Source organism: Oncorhynchus nerka, linkage group LG9b (assembly GCF_034236695.1).
Source record: "Oncorhynchus nerka isolate Pitt River linkage group LG9b, Oner_Uvic_2.0, whole genome shotgun sequence".
Taxonomy (NCBI): domain Eukaryota; kingdom Metazoa; phylum Chordata; class Actinopteri; order Salmoniformes; family Salmonidae; genus Oncorhynchus; species Oncorhynchus nerka.
The window spans coordinates 44,146,668-44,170,151 of NC_088424.1; the positions used below are offsets into that span (position 1 = coordinate 44,146,668).

General features: G+C 47.3%; 1 protein-coding gene and 1 pseudogene across 2 annotated transcripts; one reads left to right on the plus strand and one right to left on the minus strand.

The window, feature by feature from the left end:
- Window positions 1-5,380: 5,380 nt before the first annotated feature.
- LOC115114007 (serine/threonine-protein kinase NIM1-like) lies at window positions 5,381-15,200 on the minus strand. Of its 2 annotated transcripts, none has more exons than XM_029641940.2 (5): window positions 14,840-15,200; window positions 10,563-10,767; window positions 8,953-9,258; window positions 6,353-6,621; window positions 5,381-6,142 (listed from the first exon to the last, which is right to left on the minus strand). In XM_029641940.2, exons 2-5 carry the CDS (start codon window positions 10,633-10,635, stop codon window positions 5,390-5,392), a joined length of 1,401 nt encoding a protein of 466 aa, XP_029497800.1. In that variant the 5' UTR covers window positions 10,636-10,767; window positions 14,840-15,200; the 3' UTR covers window positions 5,381-5,389. The 2 variants fall into 2 exon arrangements, with proteins under 2 accessions (XP_029497800.1, XP_029497801.1); XM_029641941.2 differs by lacking the exon at window positions 14,840-15,200 and adding an exon at window positions 10,969-12,519.
- A 1,627-nt stretch (window positions 15,201-16,827) lies between these two features.
- Window positions 16,828-23,484, plus strand: part of LOC115114035 (uncharacterized) — a 59,071-nt pseudogene continuing 52,414 nt past the window's right edge.

Sequence of the window (23,484 nt, forward strand, 5' to 3'; positions counted from 1 at the left end):
GCCAGGTTAGATCGGGTGTCTCCTGCCACCGAGCCCTTTAGTTCTCTTTATAATGGCAGCATTTCATCATTCCCCCCACCACCACCATCACCACCACCACCGCCACCACCACCACCACCACCATCTGAATGGCAGCCGCTTTGACAGCAGAGAATAAGGGCTGTCTTCCAGCATGCCTTCAGCGTTGTATCAGCCTTTAGTGCTGCTCTGTGGCTGACTGATGCCTCACACTGCTCTCAGGTTACACTGCATGTGTCCCAAAATGGAACCCTATTCCCTATATATTGGACTACACTTGACCGGAGCCCCTGGTTAAAAGTAGGGGCTGTGGTCAATAGTAGTACACCATACAGGGAAATAGGGTGCCATTGTCTTTTACAACTGGGGCTTGGGAGTGGGCGGGATTATGAGGAATGTATGTTTTATTTATGTATAACTCTGAGAATTTTATATCTACATGTTTACTGGCTATATTGACATCGTTTTTTTCCCATGTTAATTGAAACATGATTATTGACACAACCAATATGTTGATAAATGATATCCATCTCAGCACACCGTGGGTGAACTCTTGGATAAGGCCAGTGTTCTGGTATTTAGGGTCACTGCACATGGCCTCTCTTCTTGGCAGTGGCACATTGATGAGAAAACCACCTGTTAGGACCTGCATTCAACTCCCGGCACAATAGGTTGTATCCAACTTAACTATTGAGGAGTAGAATCAAAAATGAATTTGAATTGGCATTAAAGAACACTGCATCGTTTAAAAGGTTTAAGTAGGCCCTATATTGTCACAGAAATAATGAGAGCCCAATATACACTCATCGGACTGTTTATTGGGTATACCCATTTAGTACCGGATTCATGAACCTTGTTTCCCTGGCTACATATGTTAATGTGGGATATTTATTGGGGACTCTATATTGTTTTTATTGGTATTTATTTGTATAGTGCAGGGTGAGCTGCACACAGTGATCTTCCTACTAGGGCACACCTCCACAGTGGTCTTCCTACTAGGGCACACCTCCACAGTGGTCTTCCTACTAGGGCACACCTCCACAGTGGTCTTCCTACTAGGGCACACCTCCACAGTGGTCTTCCTACTAGGGCACACCTCCACAGTGGTCTTCCTACTAGGGCACAGTATAGCTCAGGTTCATGGGCGCATGATTGCTGACAATAGCTGTTGGATTGACAGAGGCATTCAGGGGAGATAGACGAGCATAAATTAGATTACTTACATTATGACTTTCAACGCCCCTGGGACAATGTACATTTGCAGCAACACTACAACAATTCAGTAACACAATGATAGGGCGCATGGCTCGGGTCCCTATTAAGTCATTGTCTCAACGCGGCCTTGAAATATGAGGACAAAGTCCAGGCAACAAGATCATTTGGATGGATTCCGTCATTCCTGTAGACTAGAGCATCCTCTGTTTCCAAAATGTGTCAAAGTTATCTATACAAATTATGCCAACAGACCTACAGTAGTCTTTTAGCCAGATGTGTAAAGCCAGTAGCCTGTTGCCCAGCAATGATATAGGGCTTGAAATAATCGGACGATTTTGGAGTCTTTCAGAGTTAGAATCAGTTCTTTCAAATCCATTTTCAGCAGTTTGGAGTTAGCCCTCCTAATGTCGTTTGACCCCACATGTACTAAGACAGCATGGTAGAAAGCAGCCCTCCTCCTCCAGCCCACCCAGCCCTACAGGGGTTCAGGGGGGTGACATGGTGCCCGTTGTGGGCTCCTCCAGTAGGGTGAATGCTCTAGGTCTAGTGGTCTTTCTCTATAGGCTTTGGTCTGGTCTGGTCCTGAGAGAGTTGAAGACCTCTGAAGGACTTCTTTGACTGCCTGAACGAAGCCATCATGTGCCAGGTTACTTACTATCATCTGGTAAGTAAACAAATAATTAATAGTGGGCTAGACCATCTTGCTATGTATATATATTTTTTAAATAATAACAATAACAATAATTACTATATAAATAATTTTAGAACACAATTTCTAAAGAAGGCATTTGATAACATTCTGCCTGTGTATATTCTGGGTGGCCCTAAAGCTGCGTTCATGCTCTCTTAGAGGTTTCCCTGTGGGATTGTTTCTTTCTTTCCAATGTTCAGTGGTGCACATAAATGCAACACAACTCTGCTTTGTCTCCGTCCATCAGGTACGCCCCAGTGAGGATCCTGTCCTTGATAGCAGGGAAGATCTTGGAGAGGTGGGTGGATGTCAGCTGCACAGTCTGTGTGTGATGACAGGCCAGCTGGTTCACAGCCTGGTTACACCGCCTCTACTTTACCTCACCATGACACACGGGAACCCTCTACTTGTTAATCGGCCTGCTGCAAGCACTACTCACAGCCCTGGGAACCTCATCTAGGTGAGGCTACTCATAAGAAATACTGTACACACTGGATATTTGGTTTGACTTCAGGAAGTGGTTTTAAGGGAAACGTTATTGTTTGTTATTATACCAAATAACATAAATGAAGGAACTCAGGGTCCTGAGGAAGGTCTTATGATTGAAACTGTTATTTATCCAGGGGCCTCCCGGGTGACGCAGTGGTTAAGGGCGTTGTACTACCAGAGACTCTGGGTTCGCGCCCAGGCTCTGTCGTAACCAGCCGCGACCGGGAGGTCCGTGGGGCGACGCACAATTGGCCTAGCGTCGTCCGGGTTAGGGAGGGTTTGGCCGGTAGCGAAATCATTGTCTCATCGCGCACCAGCAACTCCTGTGGCGGGCCGGGCGCAGTGAGCGCTAACCAAGGTTACCAGGTGTACAGTGTTTCCTCCGACACATTGGTGCGGCTGGCTTCCGGGTTGGATGCGCGCTGTGTTAAGAAGCAGTGCGGCTTGGTTGGGTTGTGTATCGGAGGACGCATGACTTTCAACCTTCGTCTCTCCCGAGCCGGTACGGGAGTTGTAGCGATGAGACAAGATAGTAGCTACTAAAACAATTGGATACCATGAAATTGGGGAGAAAAAAGAAACTGTCATTCATCCACTCACTCACCCATCCATCCACACATTCCTCCATCCACCTACTTATCCATCCATTCACCCACCCATTCAAATGTACTTATTTTCTTCTGAATCATTCCCTCAGCTCTGCCACACTGCCCAACACCTTCCCTTGTCTGGAAGAGATCAATGGCGTGGACAAGAGGGTTTGCCTTCCCGTGAGCTCCACCATCAACATGGACAGGACAGCGCTCTACGAGGCCGTGGCAGCCATCTTCATCGCCTAGGTTAACCACATGGTGACTATCAGGTAGATAGTCACCATTGGGTAGACAATCACCATCGGGTACACTCCCCATAGGGACAATCCTTTGAATAACCCTTTTTGGATTCAGGTAAAAAGTATTTTGGGTCTCAAAATAACCAAAAAGAGTTCTACCTGAAACCAAAAAGAGTTCTACCTGGAACCAAAAAGGGTTCTACCTGGAACCAAAAAGGGTTCTCCTATGGGACAGTCGAAGAACCCTTTTGGAACCCTGTTTCCTGTCACCAGTACCATATTCTACTTTATATTTACTTGTCCTGTTTTCTGTCACAAGTATTATATTAGTGTTTTTTTTATCAATGTCATTGTTTATAAAATTACAGTTTGTTGAATGTTGTTCAGATGTTTTGTGTGTTTTCAAGTTATTCTTTAAGAGTAATATCAAATATGTTTTACATTATATGTTTTTGTTGTTGCATTTTTAAGTGAACTCATTATCGAAATCATTATAATGAACTAATTATCACTGAGACTTTGTATAAAATAACAAATTAACACTATCACTTCTTATCTTTATCTACAAAACCATTTTAATGCAACAGTGACAGTGAAAAACATGATGCAAATCACAAAATATATAATATATGAGAAAAACAAGGATGTATGACAAAAAAAAATATATTAGATAAGAATACTGTCTGATTGTTTAGTTTACACAGTAAAAAACGTTCACAGTATAAGTAACCCTACAACTGACTATGTTTCGTGTGGGTTTGTGTCAAACTGAACTAAATCACAACACTCCAAATATAAAAACATGGAAATATTTTTTGAAGGCAAAGAATCCTTTGTCATTGCAATGTCCTCTTTCTTTCTCGGAAGAAAGAAAACTTCCATGAATGAGGCTCAAGTATATTAGTGATTGTACAGCCTCATGTTGTTAAAGTAGCTCCCAAGACATTACCAGAGACAACCCAATAAAAACTGTTATGTACATCTCATTATCGTTAATTTAATTTAGTCTCGTGTTGTTAAAAGTGCCATTCGCTTCAAGGTCCTTCTTCTGCTGAATGCCGCTCCTTCATAAGACACACAGATATTTATACAGTTGTCCTAGCAGTGAGTCTGATGAGGCCTAGACTCCTCCCCGTCTGACTGGCTAGACTCCCCCCCGTCTGACTGGCTAGACTCCTCCCCGTCTGACAGGCTAGACTCCTCCCAGTCTGACAGGCTAGACTCCTCCCAGTCTGACAGGCTAGACTCCTCCCAGTCTGACAGGCTAGACTCCTCCCCGTCTGACAGGCTAGACTTCTCCCCGTCTGACAAGCTAGACTCCTCCTTGTCTGACAGGCTAGACTCCTCCCCGTCTGACAGGCTAGACTCCTCCCCGTCTGACAGGCTAGACTCCTCCCCGTCTGACAGGCTAGACTCCTCCCCGTCTGACTGGCTAGACTCCTCCCCGTCTGACTGGCTAGACTCCTCCCCGTCTGACAGGCTAGACTCCTCCCCGTCTGACTGGCTAGACTCCTCCCCGTCTGACAAGCTAGACTCCTCCTTGTCTGACAGGCTAGACTCCTCCCCGTCTGACAGGCTAGACTCCTCCCCGTCTGACAGGCTAGACTCCTCCCCGTCTGACAGGCTAGACTCCTCCCCGTCTGACTGGCTAGACTCCTCCCCGTCTGACTGGCTAGACTCCTCCCCGTCTGACAGGCTAGACTCCTCCCCGTCTGACTGGCTAGACTCCTCCCCGTCTGACAGGCTAGACTCCTCCCCGTCTGACAGGCTAGACTCCTCCCCGTCTGACTGGCTAGACTCCTCCCCGTCTGACTGGCTAGACTCCTCCCCGTCTGACTGGCTAGACTCCTCCCCGTCTGACTGGCTAGACTCCTCCCCGTCTGACTGGCTAGACTCCTCCCCATCTGACAGGCTAGACTCCTCCCTGTCTGACTGGTTAGACTCCTCCTTCTCTGACGGGCTAGAATCCTCCTTCTCTGACTGGCTAGACTCCACCCCGTCTGACATGCTAGACTTCTCCCCGTCTGACAAGCTAGACTCCTCCCTGTCTGACAGGCTAGACTCCTCCCTGTCTGACAGGCTAGACTCCTCCCTGTCTGACAGGCTAGACTCCTAACTGTCTGATTTGCTAGACTCCTTCCCCTCTACATGACTACACACACAGCAGAAGGCCTCAACAGAGGTAAGGTACCCTCGCTCCAGCGTCTCTTGACCTGGAGGTCTTTGTGACACTCAGCGCTGTACCCCACCGCCTCCACTTTCTTCCTTTTATGGATACGGTGCAGCAGGATCCTATAGGCCCCCGTCACAGGGCTCCTCAAGTCATGGCAGGCGTTGTTCACCAGGTGGCTCTCTGTTATCCCCAGGTCTGCCAGAGCTGCCTTGACATCTAGCTCATCTGTACCCAGGACCCTGGAGGGCTCCACCAGGTGGGCTGGGGTCGGGCGGGAGGAGGGGTACGCCTGGGGGTAATCAATGCCCTTCAGCCAGGTGTAGGTCATGATATGAGCCACGGAGAGACGGTCGGCGGGCACGGGCCTCAGGATGTCCTGGATGACCTGGTGGCAGGGGTCGGGCACGTAGGCTGGGATGGTGAAGGAGCCCTGAAGGATGCAGACCTTCAGCCGGCTGAGGTTGGCAGCGTTGAAGGGTAACATGGCTGTAGTCATGAAGTAGAGTAGTACACCCAGGGCCCAGACGTCAGCGGACTGGCCCACGTAGCCTTTGTCCTTGAAGAGCTCTGGGGCGACGTAGGGCGTGGAGCCGCAGAAGCTAGTGAGGACGTCATCGGGGCGCGAGGAGGTGCTGAAGCCGAAGTCGCCTACCTTGACGCAGTATGTGGTGGTGTAGAAAACGTTCTCTGCCTTCAGGTCCCGGTGGACTATGTTGTTATCATGCTGGAAGACGACAAGAAGAAGAAACATAAAGCCAGATTTGTACACAGAGACTGAGTGAGGCACGTTAGGGCTCTAAGGATACATGGATGTATCACACAACACTTATTTAAAATGGGGTCCTCCGTGTGCCATTGTTGTTTAGACAGACTTACAGCGCTATGCCACTGTAGTAGCTAGAGTCAATGCAAGACTATATTGTTGCAAACTCACCATGTGTTTGACTGCAGCCAGAATTTGGGAAAAGACGAGTTTGCTTTCCAGGTTTGAGAGTCTACCCCTGGTGGTAATGCGTGAGAACAGATCTCCTCCACTGGCGTACTCCATCACTAGGTACAGCCGCTTAAACGTCTCCACCACCTCGTACAGACGCACTATGTTGGGGTGGGACAGCCTCTCCATGCACCCGATCTCTGAGGCAAACAGCACGTGGGACCTCTTGTCCAGTTTGACTTTATCCATGATCTTAACTGCCACTCTCTCTGGGTGTTGGAATCCAAGATGGAGGAAGAGAGAGAAAGGGACAGGACAGGGAGAGAGTTAGAGACATGCTATCACGTTTAGAATTCACTAGCTATCCTCTCTCTTTATCTCTCTTCAGCTTGTCTGGCTATGGCTATTGTCCTCAATACTTTACTCAATACATAAGCTTGTGACTGAGTCTGAGACACGTGCAAGTGGCTGAAGACAATCCCACAGGGATTAGTGAAAGTTTAATGAGATTATAGCCATCGGCTTTTTCTCACATGTTGGATTAGCCTAGTTTGTTCTCCTCCAGACTTAGTGTGGCAACACAGGCAAGGCAACACTAGCAAGGAAACACTGGCAACACAGGCAAGGCAACACTGGCAAGGCAACACTAGCAAGGAAACACTGGCAACATTGGCAAGGCAACACAGGCAAGGCAACACAGGCAAGGCAACACTGGCAAGGCAACACTGGCAAGGCAACACTGGCAACATTGGCAAGGCAACACAGGCAAGGCAACACAGGCAAGGCAACACAGGCAAGGCAACACTGGCAAGGCAACACTGGCAAGGCAACACTGGCAAGGCAACACAGGCAAGGCAACACTGGCAAGGCAACACTGGCAACATTGGCAAGGCAACACAGGCAAGGCAACACTAGCAAGGAAACACTGGCAACATTGGCAAGGCAACACAGGCAAGGCAACACAGGCAAGGCAACACAGGCAAGGCAACACTGGCAAGGCAACACTGGCAAGGCAACACTGGCAAGGCAACACTGGCAAGGAAACACTGGCAACATTGGCAAGGCAACACTGGCAAGGCAACATTGGCAAGGCAACACTGGCAACATTGGCAAGGCAACACTGGCAAGGCAACATTGGCAAGGCAACACTGGCAAGGCAACACTGGCAAGGCAACACAGGCAAGGCAACACTGGCAAGGCAACGCTGGCAAGGCAACGCTGGCAAGGCAACACAGGCAAGGCAACACTGGCAAGGCAACACTGGCAAGGAAACACTGGCAAGGAAACACTGGCAACACTGGCAAGGCAACATTGGCAACATTGGCAAGGCAACACTGGCAAGGCAACACTGGCAAGGCAACACAGGCAAGGCAACCCTGGCAAGGCAACCCTGGCAAGGCAACACAGGCAAGGCAACACTGGCAAGGAAACACTGGCAAGGCAACACTGGCAAGGAAACACTGGCAAGGAAACACTGGCAACATTGGCAAGGCAACACTGGCAAGGCAACACTGGCAAGGCAACATTGGCAAGGCAACACTGGCAAGGCAACACAGGCAAGGCAACACAGGCAAGGAAACACTGGCAAGGAAACACTGGCAACATTGGCAAGGCAACACTGGCAAGGCAACACTGGCAAGGCAACATTGGCAAGGCAACACTGGCAAGGCAACACTGGCAAGGCAACACTGGCAAGGCAACACTGGCAAGGCAACACTGGCAAGGTGGCTGGCAACATTGGCAAGGCAACACTGGCAAGGCAACACTGGCAAGGCAACACTGGCAAGGCAACACAGGCAAGGCAACACTGGCAAGGTGGCTGGCAAGTTGCAGGTCTACCAGCTAGAGAGTCTGGTAGAGTCCACATGAAAAAAGTGGTCTTGAGATCGAGACTGTGAAGATAAAACGGGCTAGTGATGTAATCTAGCCATATTAACACGTCTTGTCCCCTCAGGGAAGTACATACTCTGGGGGTCCATGAATTCAAACCTTATCCCAGTCATGTTGATATGAAATATATCATCACTTGACATTATATATAGATGGGTAATTTTCCAAGGAAACTACAAGAGGTACATGTGTGATATGTATAATTGTTTTATTTATCTTTTATTTAACAAGTGAGCGCTGTATAGGTGGCAGGGATGTAAAGTAGTTAAGTACAAATACTTTCAAGTACTATATAAGTACGTTTTTGGCGTATCTGTACTTTACTTTACTATTTATATTTTTGACAACTTTTACTTCATTTCATTCCTAAAGAAAATAATGTACTTTTTACTCCATACATTTCCCTGACACCAAAAGTACATGTTACATGTTGAATGCTTAGCAGGAAAGGAACATGGTCTACTTCACACACTTTTATCATGAGAACATCCCCGGTCATCCCTTCTGCCTCTGATCTGGCAGATCACTAAACACACATGCTTCATTTGTAAATTATGTGTTGGAACATGCCCCTGGCTATCCGTAAAATAAAATACAAAAAAAACAAGGAAATTAGGCTGTCTGGTTTGCTTCACTTTGACTCAAGTATGACAATTTGGTACTTTTTCTACCACCGATAGGTGGCTCCATGTTCCAGGCCTGTGTCTCACCTTTAGTTAGGTCATGAAAGCCCAGTTTCACCTGGGAGAAGTTTCCACAGCCGATCTCCCCTCTCAGCTCGTAGAAGGCCACCCTCCTTCCGAACATCAGGTCATTCATCACCCTCTCCGTGTGGGCCAGGTCATAGACAGCTTTATCGAAAACACTCTGCCTCTCCGGCTTCACCTCTTCAACGTCCTCCACCGCATCCCCACGAAACCTCAGCTGGTTCTCCTTGTTCTCCTTGACGTTCTCCTCCTTCCCTCCCTCTTTCGGGTCTCCACATCGCTGAGCTATCGTCTGCTGAGCTTTGTTCCCTGCACCAGAGAAACACAGGAAGAGGAAGAGAACATAAACGACACTACATAGACCTCACAGTATTTCAAAACAACTGAAACACCTCCAAACCTCTGACACCAATGGCTTGTCGTGGTTCATCACATTTCCAACGTTATCGATGGTAAAGTGTCCATTGGGTAGCTTGTGTGTTTAGTGAGTCCGCCAGATTGGATGCAGTAGGGATGACCAGTGATGTTCTCATGGGGATGTTCTCATGGGAATGTTCTCATGGGGATGTTCTCATGGGGATGTTCTCATGATAAGTGTGTGAATTACACCATTTTCCTGTCCTGCTAAGCATTCAAAATGTAACAAGTACTTTTGGGTGTCACAGAAACTGTATGGAGTAAAATGTATATTATTTTCTTTAGGAATGTAGTGAAGTAAAAGTTAAAGTTGTCGAAAATATAAATAGTAAAGTACAGATACCCCAAAATATGAGTTAGCCACTTGGAGAGTGATAGTCTATTAGCAACCTGTGATAATCAGAAAAATGGAACCTTTATTGAACTAGGCAAGTCAGTTAAGAACAAATTATTATTTACAATGACGGCCTAAGCATATAAATATGACATTACATCACCCTCTACAACCTCTGCAATTATTATTTGACACTGCTGGTCATCTATGAACATTTGAACATCTTGAAGAACAATCTGGCCTTCATGGCCATGTACTCTTATAATCTCCACCCGGCACAGCCAGAAGAGGACTGGCCACCCCTCAGAGCCTGGTTCTTCTCTAGGTTTCTAATCTCCACCCGGCACAGCCAGAATAGGACAGGTCCCCCCTCAGAGCCTGGTTCTTCTCTAGGTTTCTAATCTACACCCGGCACAGCCAGAAGAGGACAGGTCACCCCTCAGAGCCTGGTTCCTCTCTAGGTTTCTAATCTCCACCTGGTACAGCCAGAAGAGGACAGGTCACCCCTCAGAGCCTGGTTCTTCTCTAGGTTTCTAATCCCGGCTGGCACAGCCAGAAGACGACTGGCCACCCCTCAGAGACTTGTTCCTCTCTAGGTTTCTAATCTCCACCTGGCACAGCCAGAAGAGGACTGACCTCCCCTCAGAGCCTGGTGCCTCTCTAGGTTTCTTCCTAGGTTCCTGCCTTTCGAGGGAGTTTATCCTAGCCACCGCGCTTCTACATCTGCATTGCTTTGCTGTTTAGGATTTTAGGCTGGGTTTCTGTACAGCACTTTGTGACATCTGCTGACGTAAAAAGGGCTTTAAAAATACATTTGATTGATTGCAATAAGAATTAATCAACAAAAGCCACTATTACTCACAAAGGACCTTCTCTTTAGCCTCTGTCTTGTTGCTCCTCGCCGCTTTGACGCTTTTCCTCTGCATCTGAAACATGGCTGATGGTCAGGGTGGGCTGACAGTGTTCCTGGTAGTCCTTGGATAGTTCTCCAAGGTCTCAAAGAATGTAGTAATTGTCCTAGTAGTTGGGCTCAGTCAGTGCTGGTGTTTGAGGACTCGAGAAATCCACTTAACAAACAGGTAGAATGCAACAGGAACATGGATTAATCAAAAATGTGTATATTGCTGTTACGTTCATAAACTGTCACAAAAATGAAGAAAACAAGTATCTCTGATGTTTGGGATAGATCTACTGTCCTTTGTGGAATGTTGTGACAAATCACAACCTCTCCTACAGAGCACCTAGTTTCTCTCTTTCTCTCTCTCTACCTGTTCCTTTCTCTTGCTCTCCTTCCCTCTCTCCGTGTGTCTGTCGTGTTAGAACTGTCAGTGAGATGTTGCCACTCTGCAATGTCAATACCCATAATCCCCTCTGTGTCTGGCTCCTCCCACACAGACAGAACATTCTACACAGGCTATTCAAACCCTTAGACTGGACCCATCTTATGACTGTCTGTCTGACCAACCATGACCCGGTCACAGACCAAACAGACAGACATGTGACATTATATAAGAGTTCAATTGAAAGCATCACAGGGGTCGGGAGAGTTTGGGTTCTGGGAAATGTCAATTACAAATAATCTCACACTCCTGGTAAGGGAAATAAACATTTATCAAATGAAGGACCAAAAGGTGGGAGTCTGCGTGGTGACAAACTGTTATACCACATACATATGACAAATCACTAATTGACCTAAACATAACAACCTAACTCTTATTTCACCCCAGATATCAAAGGGGTATACAGGAAATGGACCAAAAGCCACAGTCTTCCATTCCAACTTCTTATAAGGCTAGGGGTCACTGAGGGAGATGACATAGACGAATCATGACCCAGATATACAGGGCCTTCGGAAGGTATTCAGACACATTGACTTTTTCCACATTTTGTTACATTATAGAGGCAGGGTAGCCTAGTGGTTAGAGTGTAGAGGCGGCAGGGTAGCCTAGTGGTTAGAGTGTAGAGGCGGCAGGGTAGCCTAGTGGTTAGAGTGTAGAGGCGGCAGGGTAGCCTAGTGGTTAGAGCGTTAGACTAGTAACAGGAAGGTTGCAAGTTCAAACCCCTGAGCTGACAAGGTACAAATCTGTCGTTCTGCCCCTGAACAGGCAGTTAACCCACTGTTCCTAGGCCGTCATTGAAAATAAGAATTTATTCTTAACTGACTTGTCTAGTTAAATAAAGGTAAAAAATAGCCTTATTCTAAAATGGAGATAAAATACATCCTCTGTAATCTACCCATAATGACAAAGTAAAAACAGGTTTTTGGACATTTTTGCAAATTTATAAAAAATAAAAAACAGAAATACCTATTCACACCATTTGCTATGAGACTCGAAATTGAGCTCAGGTGCATCCTATTTCCATTGATCATCCTTGATATGTTTCTACAACTTGATTGGAGCCCACCTGTGGTAAATTCAATTGATTGGACATGATTTGGGAAGGCACACACCTGTCTATATAAGGTCCCACAGTTGACAGTGCATGTCAGTGCAAAAACCAAGCCATGAGGTTGAAGGAATTGTACGTAGAGCTCCGAGACAGGATTGTGTCGAGGCACAGATCTGGGGAAGGGTACCAAAACATTTCTTCAATATGAAGATCCCCTAAGAACACAGTTAGCCTCCATCATTCTTAAATGGAAGAAGTTTGGAACCCCCAAGACTCTTCCTAGAGCTGGTCGCCCAGCCAAACTGAGCAATCGGTGTAAAGGGCCTTGGTCAGGGAGGTGACCAAGAGCCCGATGGTCACTCTGACAGAGCTCTAGAATTTCTCTGTGGAGATAGGAGAACCTTCCAGAAGGACAACCATCTCTGCAGCACTTCACCAATCAGGCCTCTATGGTAGAGTAGCCAGGCGGAAGCCACTCCTCTGTAAAAGACACATGACAGCCCACTTGGAGTTTGCAGAAAGGCACATAAAAGACTCTCAGACCATGAGAAACAAGATTCTCTGGTCTAATGAAACCAAGATTGAACTTTTTGGCCTGAATGCCAAATGTCATGACTGGAGGAAACCTGGCACCATCCCTACGGTGAAGCATGGTGGTGGCAGCATCATGCTGTGGGGATGTTTTTCAGCGGCAGGGACTGGGAGACTAGTCAGGATCGAGGCAAAGATGAACGGAGCGAAATACAAAGAGATCCTTAATGAAAACCTGCTCCAGAGCACTCAGGACCTCAGACTGGGGTGAAGGTTCACCTTCCAACAGGACAATGACCCTAATCACATGGACAAGACAACGCAGGAGTGGCTTTGGGACAAGTCTCTGAATGTCCTTGAGTGGCCAAGCCACTCCTGGACTTGAACCCAATCGAGCACCTTTTGAAGAGACCTGAAAATAGCTGTGCATCGATGCTCCCCATCCAACCTGACAGAACTTTAGAGGATCTGCAGAGATGAATGGGAGAAACTCCCCAAATACAGGTGTGCCAAACTTGTAGCGTCATACCCAAGAAGACTTATGGCCATAATCGCTGCCAAAGGTGCTTTAACAAAGTCCTGAGTAAAGGGTCTGAATACATATGTAAATGTGATATTTCCAGATTTTTAAAAATACATAAATTTGTTATTTATTTTCAAAAAACCTGTTTCTGCTTTGTCATTATGGTGTATTGTGTGTAAATTGATGAGGGGGAGAAAAAAAAACGATTGATTCAATTTTAGAATAAGGCTGTAACCTAACAAAATGTGGAAAAAGTCTAGGGGTCTGAATACTTTCCAAAGGGTATTATATACAGTATGTCATAACTGAGGCAATGTGACAGGCAGGGCACAGACCTGTTCAGACTTGTTAGTCTACTCTCCACTGGTATACATGTGCGACCTCTACTACATCAGCCATACAGGCTGTATGAATAAGATATGTACAGATGTAGGATCTTACTTTGAACCCATTCGCTACAGTTGGAAAATAATTCTGATGCAACAGGAAATGTTGATTTATCATGTGAATTATAAGGAGTGACACTAATGCCCCATGTATACAGAATCATTGAACGCTGATCACCATCTATTGTTTATACACTGTTGTCTACTGACTGTGTATGGATAAACTGTATTCCCCACATAGCTCATCCTAATATACCTAATACATACCATTTTATTTTCCATTCGATATACTGTCTATACACACGTTTATATTCTGCATTGTCACACTGCTCACTGTAATACGTGTATTTTTGGATAGTTATTTCTCGGTTTGTTTTTTGTTGAATTATTTGTGTGTTAGTATTGTATTTGGGAGACATTCTACTGCCCTGTTGGAGCTGGCAACATACGCATTTTGCTGCACCTGCTACAACACCTGCAAATATCTGCGTACACAACCAATACACTTTGATTTGATTAATGGACATTGTGTAGGGATTGATACAATCAAGTCTGAAATTTCAAAGGGGAAATTACTAACTTCAGAAGCCTTTTTTAAACCTCAAAAACACAAGTTTAAAATGTCCTTTTTTTGCAGGAAAGTTATACTGCGACAGGGTGATCAAATTAAGATCCTACATTTGTATCTGTTATGATGACTGAGGCCTGTGACAGGGCCAGACCTTTCCAGAGGTGTTCTGCTAAATTATCCACACAGGTTTTGTGAATCATAGACATAACATCCAGAAGTGGTGTGTGGGTGAAATCACTGAGGAAACCAAGCCTGTGTTGTGACAATTACGTTGTTTGCTCTATAACCTGTTAGTTCATATGCCTTGACACCATGAACCTGTATATAGGCCTGAAGGCTGAGGACGATAAGAACACACAGCGGCAGAATAAATTCAACCACACCTTTGTTTTATCACAAAACCGGAGAGCAACCTCCGGCCCGGTGAAGTCCACAAATCATATTGGTTGTAACAAACAGTTACATGACCTACAGCATGGTCAAGCAAGTTAATGTCTTTGAAATATTCAGGAGCTGCCTCCACTATTCCAGCAACATTTCAACTTCAGCATTATCAAATCACCTCTGCTTAGTCTAATACAGTGACAACTAAAAGATACCAAAAACAATTTGTCCAATCAACGTAAACTAAATATGATTTGGTTGTCCACGGTTATGATTTCTCTCTCTCTCTCTCTCTCTCTCTCTGTGTGTGTGTGTGTGCTTGCGCGCAAGTAGAAAAAAACATGTTGACTCACCCTACTGGTAGAGAAACACCAGTGCCATCCTCTCATGTTAACGAAACGGTCTATAACATACAGTACACTTTAGTTTTGTTGTCATGGCTTACCTGGCTAAAATGCTTGCTCGCTAGCCTAACTTCCTTTTATGGGCAACGATGACCCAGCTAGTTAACATTAGCCTTCTACATCTAGCTACACATCCTCTCAGGCCAGGGACACAAAGTATGAATTTAAGGTTGGATTAGAATCGCCATTATAAGCATTGGGCAGTGCGGAGAATTAGGTCAAACCCACAAGTTCAAATCCGTAGCTCAATAAATGGTTAATTTATCAAAGGGACAATTTTAGCTAGCTAGCTAGCCACCGGAGGACAACAACACAACAACAGCACAACAATGTTTTTTCTGTCATGTGACTTTTTTCTCTTTATGTGATGTGATTGGTGTTCAGCCAAATCCAAGCTGGCTTACTTTAACACTTTCTTTTGGTGCGGCAGGACCAATCACAGCTGAACTCGCTCAGTTTAGATCAACACTGATTGGCTATTATTTTCTCCAAAAAATTGTCAAGGGAGGCCAAATGCTCGCTGGGATGCTTTCTCCAGTGTGAGACATTCAGTCTCTTGTGAATTGAAAGATACATTATTTTATGTTTTTTAAATTTTCTTTGTACATTTTTTGGAGGAAGCCTGTGTCCAGTGGGAGAGCTGTCCAGTGAGGACTGCCCTCGTCAGATATGGGCTGCCCGCACTGGTCCACACTGGTCCGCACTGGTCCACACTGGGCCACACTGGGCCACACTGGGCCACACTGGTCCACACTGGGCCACACTGGGCCACACTGGCCCACACTGGTCCACACTGGTCCACACTGGGCCACACTGGTCCACACTGGGCCACACTGGGCCACACTGGTCCACACTGGGCCACACTGGTCCACACTGGGCCACACTGGGCCACACTGGTCCACACTGGGCCACACTGGTCCACACTGGCCCACACTGGGCCACACTGGTCCACACTGGGCCACACTGGGCCATAATGGGGAAATGCCTTGAAGGCCAATGTGGAGCCAATGAGCAAAGGTGCATGGGCCTAATGTGGGCAACCAATATTTTAGCCTGCAGTGGGCCCACATAATGCCAATGTGGACATGTTTGCTGGTCTAGCACTACTGACCCAGAGGTCAGTCACTGCATGTTGGTGAGCGACGCTTCTGAACTAGCTCTGTCATGTGACGTGTTAGGCCTCAAGTCCAGAGAGCTTATTCACCAGCCTTCAGCTGGCTCAGTAGTCACTCAGTAGTCACTCAGTAGTCACTCAGTAGTCACTCAGTCATCACTAAATAGTCACTCGGTAGTCACTCAGTCATCACTCGGAAGTCACTCAATAGTCACTCAGTCGTCCCTCAATAGTCACTCGGTAGTTACTCAGTAGTCACTCAGTCATCACTCACTAGTCCCTCAATAGTCACTCAGTCATCACTCAGTCGTCATTAACTTGTCACTCAGTAGCCACTCAGGCATCACTCAGTAGTCCCTCAATAGTCACTTATTCATCACTCAGTAGTCACTCAGTCATCACGCAGTAGTCACTCAGTAGTCACTCAGTAGTCCCTCTGTCATCACTCGGTAGTCACTCAGAGGACCACCATGTGGGTAGTGGACAAGTGCACACTTCAGGAAAAAGTGTAGAGTATTAAAAAGCATAGCCAGCAGGGGGGATCCCACCCTCCAAGAGCCCAAACATTTAGACAAAACATAGACCTCTAGTCTTCACTCAGCGGCCACTCAGTAGTCACATACAGTAGATGAGCTTCATGGATTCATACTGTGCACTGCAGAGGCTCAGTGATAATCCTGAATATCTCAACAGAGTTAATCCCAGGGCCAGTGGTATACTGAGCCATCCAACACGTGCAGTAGAGTTATAGAGAATCTCATTCTCGGACACAACACTCACTTGATGAATGACTAAGAGGCTTAATTAAATTGTGTTTAACAAGATGAAGACCATATGTGGGATTATTTTGAGGTAAGGAGATCTTAACTGTGAATTTCTACGATAATGACTTTTTTTTAACTAACATGGAGTTTTTAAGCAATGAAAATAATTTATTTTGCCAAAATAAAGTTGGGTATAAAGTGATCATTTAAATACCCTGCCCATCTGGGGACATGGAGGACTGACCTGGGACAGAGTCAAACCCCTGGGAGGACCCTGCCCATCTGGGGACATGGAGGACTGACCTGGGACAGAGTCAAACCCCTGGGAGGACCCTGCCCATCTGGGGACATGGAGGACTGGCCTGGGACATAGTCAAACCCCTGGGAGGACCCTGCCCATCTGGGGACATGGAGGACTGGCCTGGGACATAGTCAAACCCCTGGGAGGTCCCTGCCCATCTGCAACGCTACCTCCTGTAGTGGATCTACTGCAGCGCTACCTCCTGTAATGGATCTACTGCAGCGCTACCTACTGTAGTGGATTTACTGCAGCGCTACCTACTGTAGTGGATCTACTGCAGCGCTACCTCCTGTAGTGGATCTACTGCAGCGCTACCTACTGTAGTGGATATACTGCAGCGCTACCTACTGTAGCACTACCTACTGTAGTGGATCTACTGCAGCGCTACCTACTGTAGTGGATATACTGCAGCGCTACCTACTGTAGTGGATCTACTGCAGCGCTACCTACTGTAGTGGATCTACTGCAGCACTACCTACTGTAGTGGATCTACTGCAGCGCTACCTACTGTAGTGGATCTACTGCAGCGCTACCTACTGCAGTGGATCTACTGCAGCGCTACCTATTGTAGTGGATCTACTGTAGCGCTGCCTACTGTAGTGGATCTACTGCAGCGCTACCTACTGTAGTGGATCTACTGCAGCGCTATCTACTGTAGTGGATCTACTGCAGCGCTACCTACTGTAGTGGATCTACTGCAGCGCTACCTACTGTAGTGGATCTACTGCAGCGCTACCTACTGTAGTGGATCTACTGCAGCGCTACCTACTGTAGTGGATCTACTGCAGCGCTACCTACTGTAGTGGATCTACTGCAGCGCTACCTACTGCAGCGCTACCTACTGTAGTGGATCTACTGCAGCGCTACCTACTGTAGTGGATCTACTGCAGCGCTACCTACTGTAGTGGATCTACTGCAGCGCTACCTATTGTAGTGGATCTACTGCAGCACTACCTACTGTAGTGGATCTACTGCAGCGCTACCTACTGTAGTGGATCTACTGCAGCGCTACCTACTGTAGTGGATCTACTGCAGCGCTAAATACTGTAGTGGATCTACTGCAGCGCTACCTCCTGTAGTGGATCTACTGTAGCGCTGCCTACTGTAGTGGATCTACTGCAGCGCTACCTACTGTAGTGGATCTACTGCAGCGCTATCTACTGTAGTGGATCTACTGCAGCGCTACCTACTGTAGTGGATCTACTGCAGCGCTACCTACTGTAGTGGATCTACTGCAGCGCTACCTACTGTAGTGGATCTACTGCAGCGCTACCTACTGTAGTGGATCTACTGCAGCGCTACCTACTGTAGTGGATCTACTGCAGCGCTACCTACTGCAGCGCTACCTACTGTAGTGGATCTACTGCAGCGCTACCTACTGTAGTGGATCTACTGCAGCGCTACCTACTGTAGTGGATCTACTGCAGCGCTACCTATTGTAGTGGATCTACTGCAGCACTACCTACTGTAGTGGATCTACTGCAGCGCTACCTACTGTAGTGGATCTACTGCAGCGCTACCTACTGTAGTGGATCTACTGCAGCGCTACCTACTGTAGTGGATCTACTGCAGCGCTACCTCCTGTAGTGGATCTACTGCAGCGCTACCTACTGTAGTGGATCTACTGCAGCACTACCTACTGTAGTGGATCTACTGCAGTGCTACCTATTGTAGTGGATCTACTGCAGCGCTACCTATTGTAGTGGATCTACTGCAGCGCTACCTATTGTAGTGGATCTACTGCAGCGCTACCTACTGTAGTGGATCTACTGCAGCGCTACCTCCTGTAGTGGATCTACTGCAGCGCTACCTCCTGTAGTGGATCTACTGCAGTAAATCTACTGCAGCACTACCTACTGTAGTGGATCTACTGCAGCGCTACCTCCTGTAGTGGATATACTGCAGCGTTACCTACTGTAGTGGATATACTGCAGCGCTACCTACTGTAGTGGATCTACTGCAGCGCTACCTACTGTAGTGGATCTACTGCAGCGCTACCTCCTGTAGTGGATATACTGCAGCGCTACCTATTGTAGCACTACCTACTGTAGTGGATATACTGCAGCGCTACCTCCTGTAGTGGATATACTGCAGCGCTACCTATTGTAGCACTACCTATTGTAGTGGATCTACTGCAGCGCTACCTCCTGTAGTGGATCTACTGCAGCGCCACCTACTGTAGTGGATCTACTGCAGCGCCACCTACTGTAGTGGATCTACTGCAGCGCTACCTACTGTAGTGGATCTACTGCAGCGCTACCTACTGTAGTGGATCTACTGCAGCGCTACCTACTGTACTGGATCTACTGCAGCGCTACCTACTGCAGCGCTACCTACTGTAGTGGATCTACTGCAGCGCTACCTCCTGTAGTGGATCTACTGCAGCGCCACCTACTGTAGTGGATCTACTGCAGCGCCACCTTCTGTAGTGGATCTACTGCAGCGCTACCTACTGTAGTGGATCTACTGCAGCGCAACCTACTGTAGTGGATCTACTGCAGCGCTACCTATTGTAGTGGATCTACTGCAGCGCTACCTACTGTAGTGGATCTACTGCAGCGCTACCTATTGTAGTGGATCTACTGCAGCGCTACCTCCTGTAATGGATCTACTGCAGCGCTACCTCCTGTAATGGATCTACTGCAGCGCTACCTACTGTAGTGGATCTACTGCAGCGCTACCTACTGTAGTGGATCTACTGCAGCGCTACCTACTGTAGTGGATCTACTGCAGCGCTACCTACTGTAGTGGATCTACTGCAGCGCTACCTACTGCATGTTCTCAGCCTAGCCTGTAAGTACGGCTGTTTGTTGTTGGCTCAGTGATGTACAGTGACAATGGCTACTGACTGATGTGACTTCCATCAACAGAGATACTTCATAATCCCTTTTGAATCTCTGAAGAACACAGGCACTGAGTGTTAAACTGAGGACAGCAGTGTGACATGCTGATGGGGATCTGATTCTGCCTAATGACTTACTGTTCAAACCTATTTACTTTGTGAATTTTATTTATCCGTTATTTTACCAGGTAAATTAACACATTCTCATTTGCAGCAACGACCTGGGGAATAGTTACAGGGGAGAGGAGGGGGATGAATAAGCAAATTGTAAACTGGGGATTATTAGGTGACCGTGATGGTTTGAGGGCCAGATTGGGAATTTAGCCAGGACACCGGGGTTAACACCCCTACTCTTACGATAAGTACCATGGTATCTTTAATGACCTCAGAGAGTCAGGACACCCGTTTAACATCCCATCCGAAAGACAGCACCCTACACAGGGCAGTATCCCCAATCACTGCCCTGGGGAATTGGGATATTTTTTTAAGACCAGAGGAAAGAGTGCCTCCTACAAGCCCTCCAACACCACTTCCAGCAGCATCTGGTCTCCCATCCAGGGACTGACCAGGACCAACCCTGCTTAGCTTCAGAAGCAAGCCAGCAGTGGTATGCAGGGTGGTGTGCTTGCTGGCTGAATACCTGCTATGAATGACCATACTGTACATCACTTTATAATTCAGCCATGTCTTGGAACTAGCCAGAACAACTAAGAGCTGAGTCTGCATGTACAAATGCTGATCTAGGATGAGGTTCAATGGCTATAACCTAAAAGGCTAAACTGATCCTAGATCAGCACTCCTACTCTGAGACACTTTTTGAGGCCTGGTGTTACTTTGCCAAGGACTCAGAGCTCTGGCCGTTAGTTGAGGAATGTTGAGGAACGTTGAGGAATGTTTAGGAATGTTGAAGAACGATTGGAATTTTGAGGAATGCTGAGGAGCGTTGAGGAATGCTGTTGTCAGCTTGGACAACTCTCATTGTAGCTACAAGGTGTTGACATGTGTGTTTCTGTTTTCCAGCGGCAGTAGTGTTGGACAAACGTGTGGATCACAGGAACCTGTTTGCACTGAGAGCCTGCTGCAAGAGTCACTTTGTTAACAACGGCCAGGGTAAAGTAACTGTAAAGGTATCCAAGAGATTGAGAGCGATGGGACAGTAACTAAAGGGTTGCTAGTTCGAATCCCTGAGCTGACTAGGTGAAAAATCTGTCTGTGACCTTAATTAAGGCACTAAACCCTAATTTCTCGTGGAAGTTGTTCTGGATAAGAGCGTCTGCTAAAGATTTCAAATGTAAAGCAGTAATGGGGACAGCAGTAACAGTAAAGCAGTAATGGGGACAGCAGTAATGGGGACAGCAGTAATGGGGATAGCAGTAATGGGGACAGAGTAATGGGGACAGAGTAATGGGGACAGCAGTAATGGGGACAGAGTAATGGGGACAGCAGTAATGGGGACAGCAGTAATGGGGATAGCAGTAATGGGGATAGCAGTAATGGGTACAGAGTAATGGGGATAGCAGTAATGGGGACAGAGTAATGGGGACAGCAGTAATGGGGACAGGAGTAATGGGGACAGCAGTAATGGGGACAGGAGTAATGGGGACAGCAGTAATGGGGATAGCAGTAATGGGGACAGAGTAATGGGGACAGCAGTAATGGGGACAGAGTAATGGGGACAGCAGTAATGGGGACAGCAGTAATGGGGATAGCAGTAATGGGGATAGCAGTAATGGGGACAGAGTAATGGGGATAGCAGTAATGGGGACAGAGTAATGGGGACAGCAGTAATGGGGACAGGAGTAATGGGGACAGCAGTAATGGGGACAGGAGTAATGGGGACAGCAGTAATGGGGATAGCAGTAATGGGGACAGAGTAATGGGGACAGAGTAATGGGGACAGCAGTAATGGGGACAGCAGTAATGGGGACAGAGTAATGGGGACAGAGTAATGGGGACAGCAGTAATGGGGACAGCAGTAATGGAGACAGAGTAATGGGGATAGAGTAATGGGGACAGAGTAATGGGGACAGGAGTAATGGGGACAGCAGTAATGGGGACAGCAGTAATGGGGACAGAGTAATGGGGACAGAGTAATGGGGACAGGAGTAATGGGGACAGGAGTAATGGGGACAGCAGTAATGAGGACAGCAGTAACAGTAATGGGGACAGAGTAACGGGGACAACAGTAATGAGGACAGAGTAATGGGGACAGCAGTAATGGGGACAGAGTAATTGGGACAGCAGTAATGGAGACATCAGGGACAGCAGTAATGGGGACATCAGGGACAGCAGTAATGGGGACATCAGGGACAGCAGTAATGGGGACATCAGGGACAGCAGTAATGGAGACAGCAGTAACATGCGAGGGCAGCAGTAATGGAGACAGCAGTAACATACGAGGGCAGCAGTAATGGAGACAGCAGTAACATGCGAGGGCAGCAGTAATGGAGACAGCAGTAACATGCGAGGGCAGCAGTAATGGAGACAGCAGTAACATGCGAGGGCAGCAGTAATGGAGACAGCAGTAACATGCGAGGGCAGCAGTAATGGAGACAGCAGTAACATACGAGGGCAGCAGTAATGGAGACAGCAGTAACATACGAGGGCAGCAGTAATGGAGACAGCAGTAACATACGAGGGCAGCAGTAATGGAGACAGCAGTAACATACGAGGGCAGCAGTAATGGAGACAGCAGTAACATGCGAGGGCAGCAGTAATGGAGACAGCAGTAACATGCGAGGGCAGCAGTAATGGAGACAGCAGTAACATGCGAGGGCAGCAGTAATGGAGACAGCAGTAACATACGAGGGCAGCAGTAATGGAGACAGCAGTAACATGCGAGGGCAGCAGTAATGGAGACAGCAGTAACATACGAGGGCAGCAGTAATGGAGACAGCAGTAATGGAGACAGCAGTAACATGCGAGGGCAGCAGTAATGGAGACAGCAGCAACATGCGAGGGCAGCAGTAATGGAGACAGCAGTAACATACGAGGGCAGCAGTAATGGAGACAGCAGTAACATGCGAGGGCAGCAGTAATGGAGGCAGCAGTAACATGCGAGGGCAGCAGTAATGGAGACAGCAGTAACATGCGAGGGCAGCAGTAATGGAGACAGCAGTAACATGCGAGGGCAGCAGTAATGGAGACAGCAGTAACATGCGAGGGCAGCAGTAATGGAGACAGCAGTAACATGCGAGGGCAGCAGTAATGGAGACAGCAGTAACATACGAGGGCAGCAGTAATGGAGACAGCAGTAACATGCGAGGGCAGCAGTAATGGAGACAGCAGTAACATACGAGGGCAGCAGTAATGGAGACAGCAGTAATGGAGACAGCAGTAACATGCGAGGGCAGCAGTAATGGAGACAGCAGCAACATGCGAGGGCAGCAGTAATGGAGACAGCAGTAACATACGAGGGCAGCAGTAATGGAGACAGCAGTAACATGCGAGGGCAGCAGTAATGGAGGCAGCAGTAACATGCGAGGGCAGCAGTAATGGAGACAGCAGTAACATGCGAGGGCAGCAGTAATGGAGACAGCAGTAACATGCGAGGGCAGCAGTAATGGAGACAGC

Bases quoted from the DNA above. Each gene is read 5' to 3' on its own strand.
- LOC115114007 (XM_029641940.2), bottom strand. From the start codon at position 10,635: ATGTTTCAGATGCAGAGGAAAAGCGTCAAAGCGGCGAGGAGCAACAAG. The intron at 9,259-10,562 runs GTGAGTAATAGT...TCTCTGGTGCAG, and splicing joins GGCTAAAGAGAAGGTCCTTT to GGAACAAAGCTCAGCAGACG. The intron at 6,143-6,352 runs GTGAGTTTGCAA...GTCGTCTTCCAG, and splicing joins TGGCTGCAGTCAAACACATG to CATGATAACAACATAGTCCA.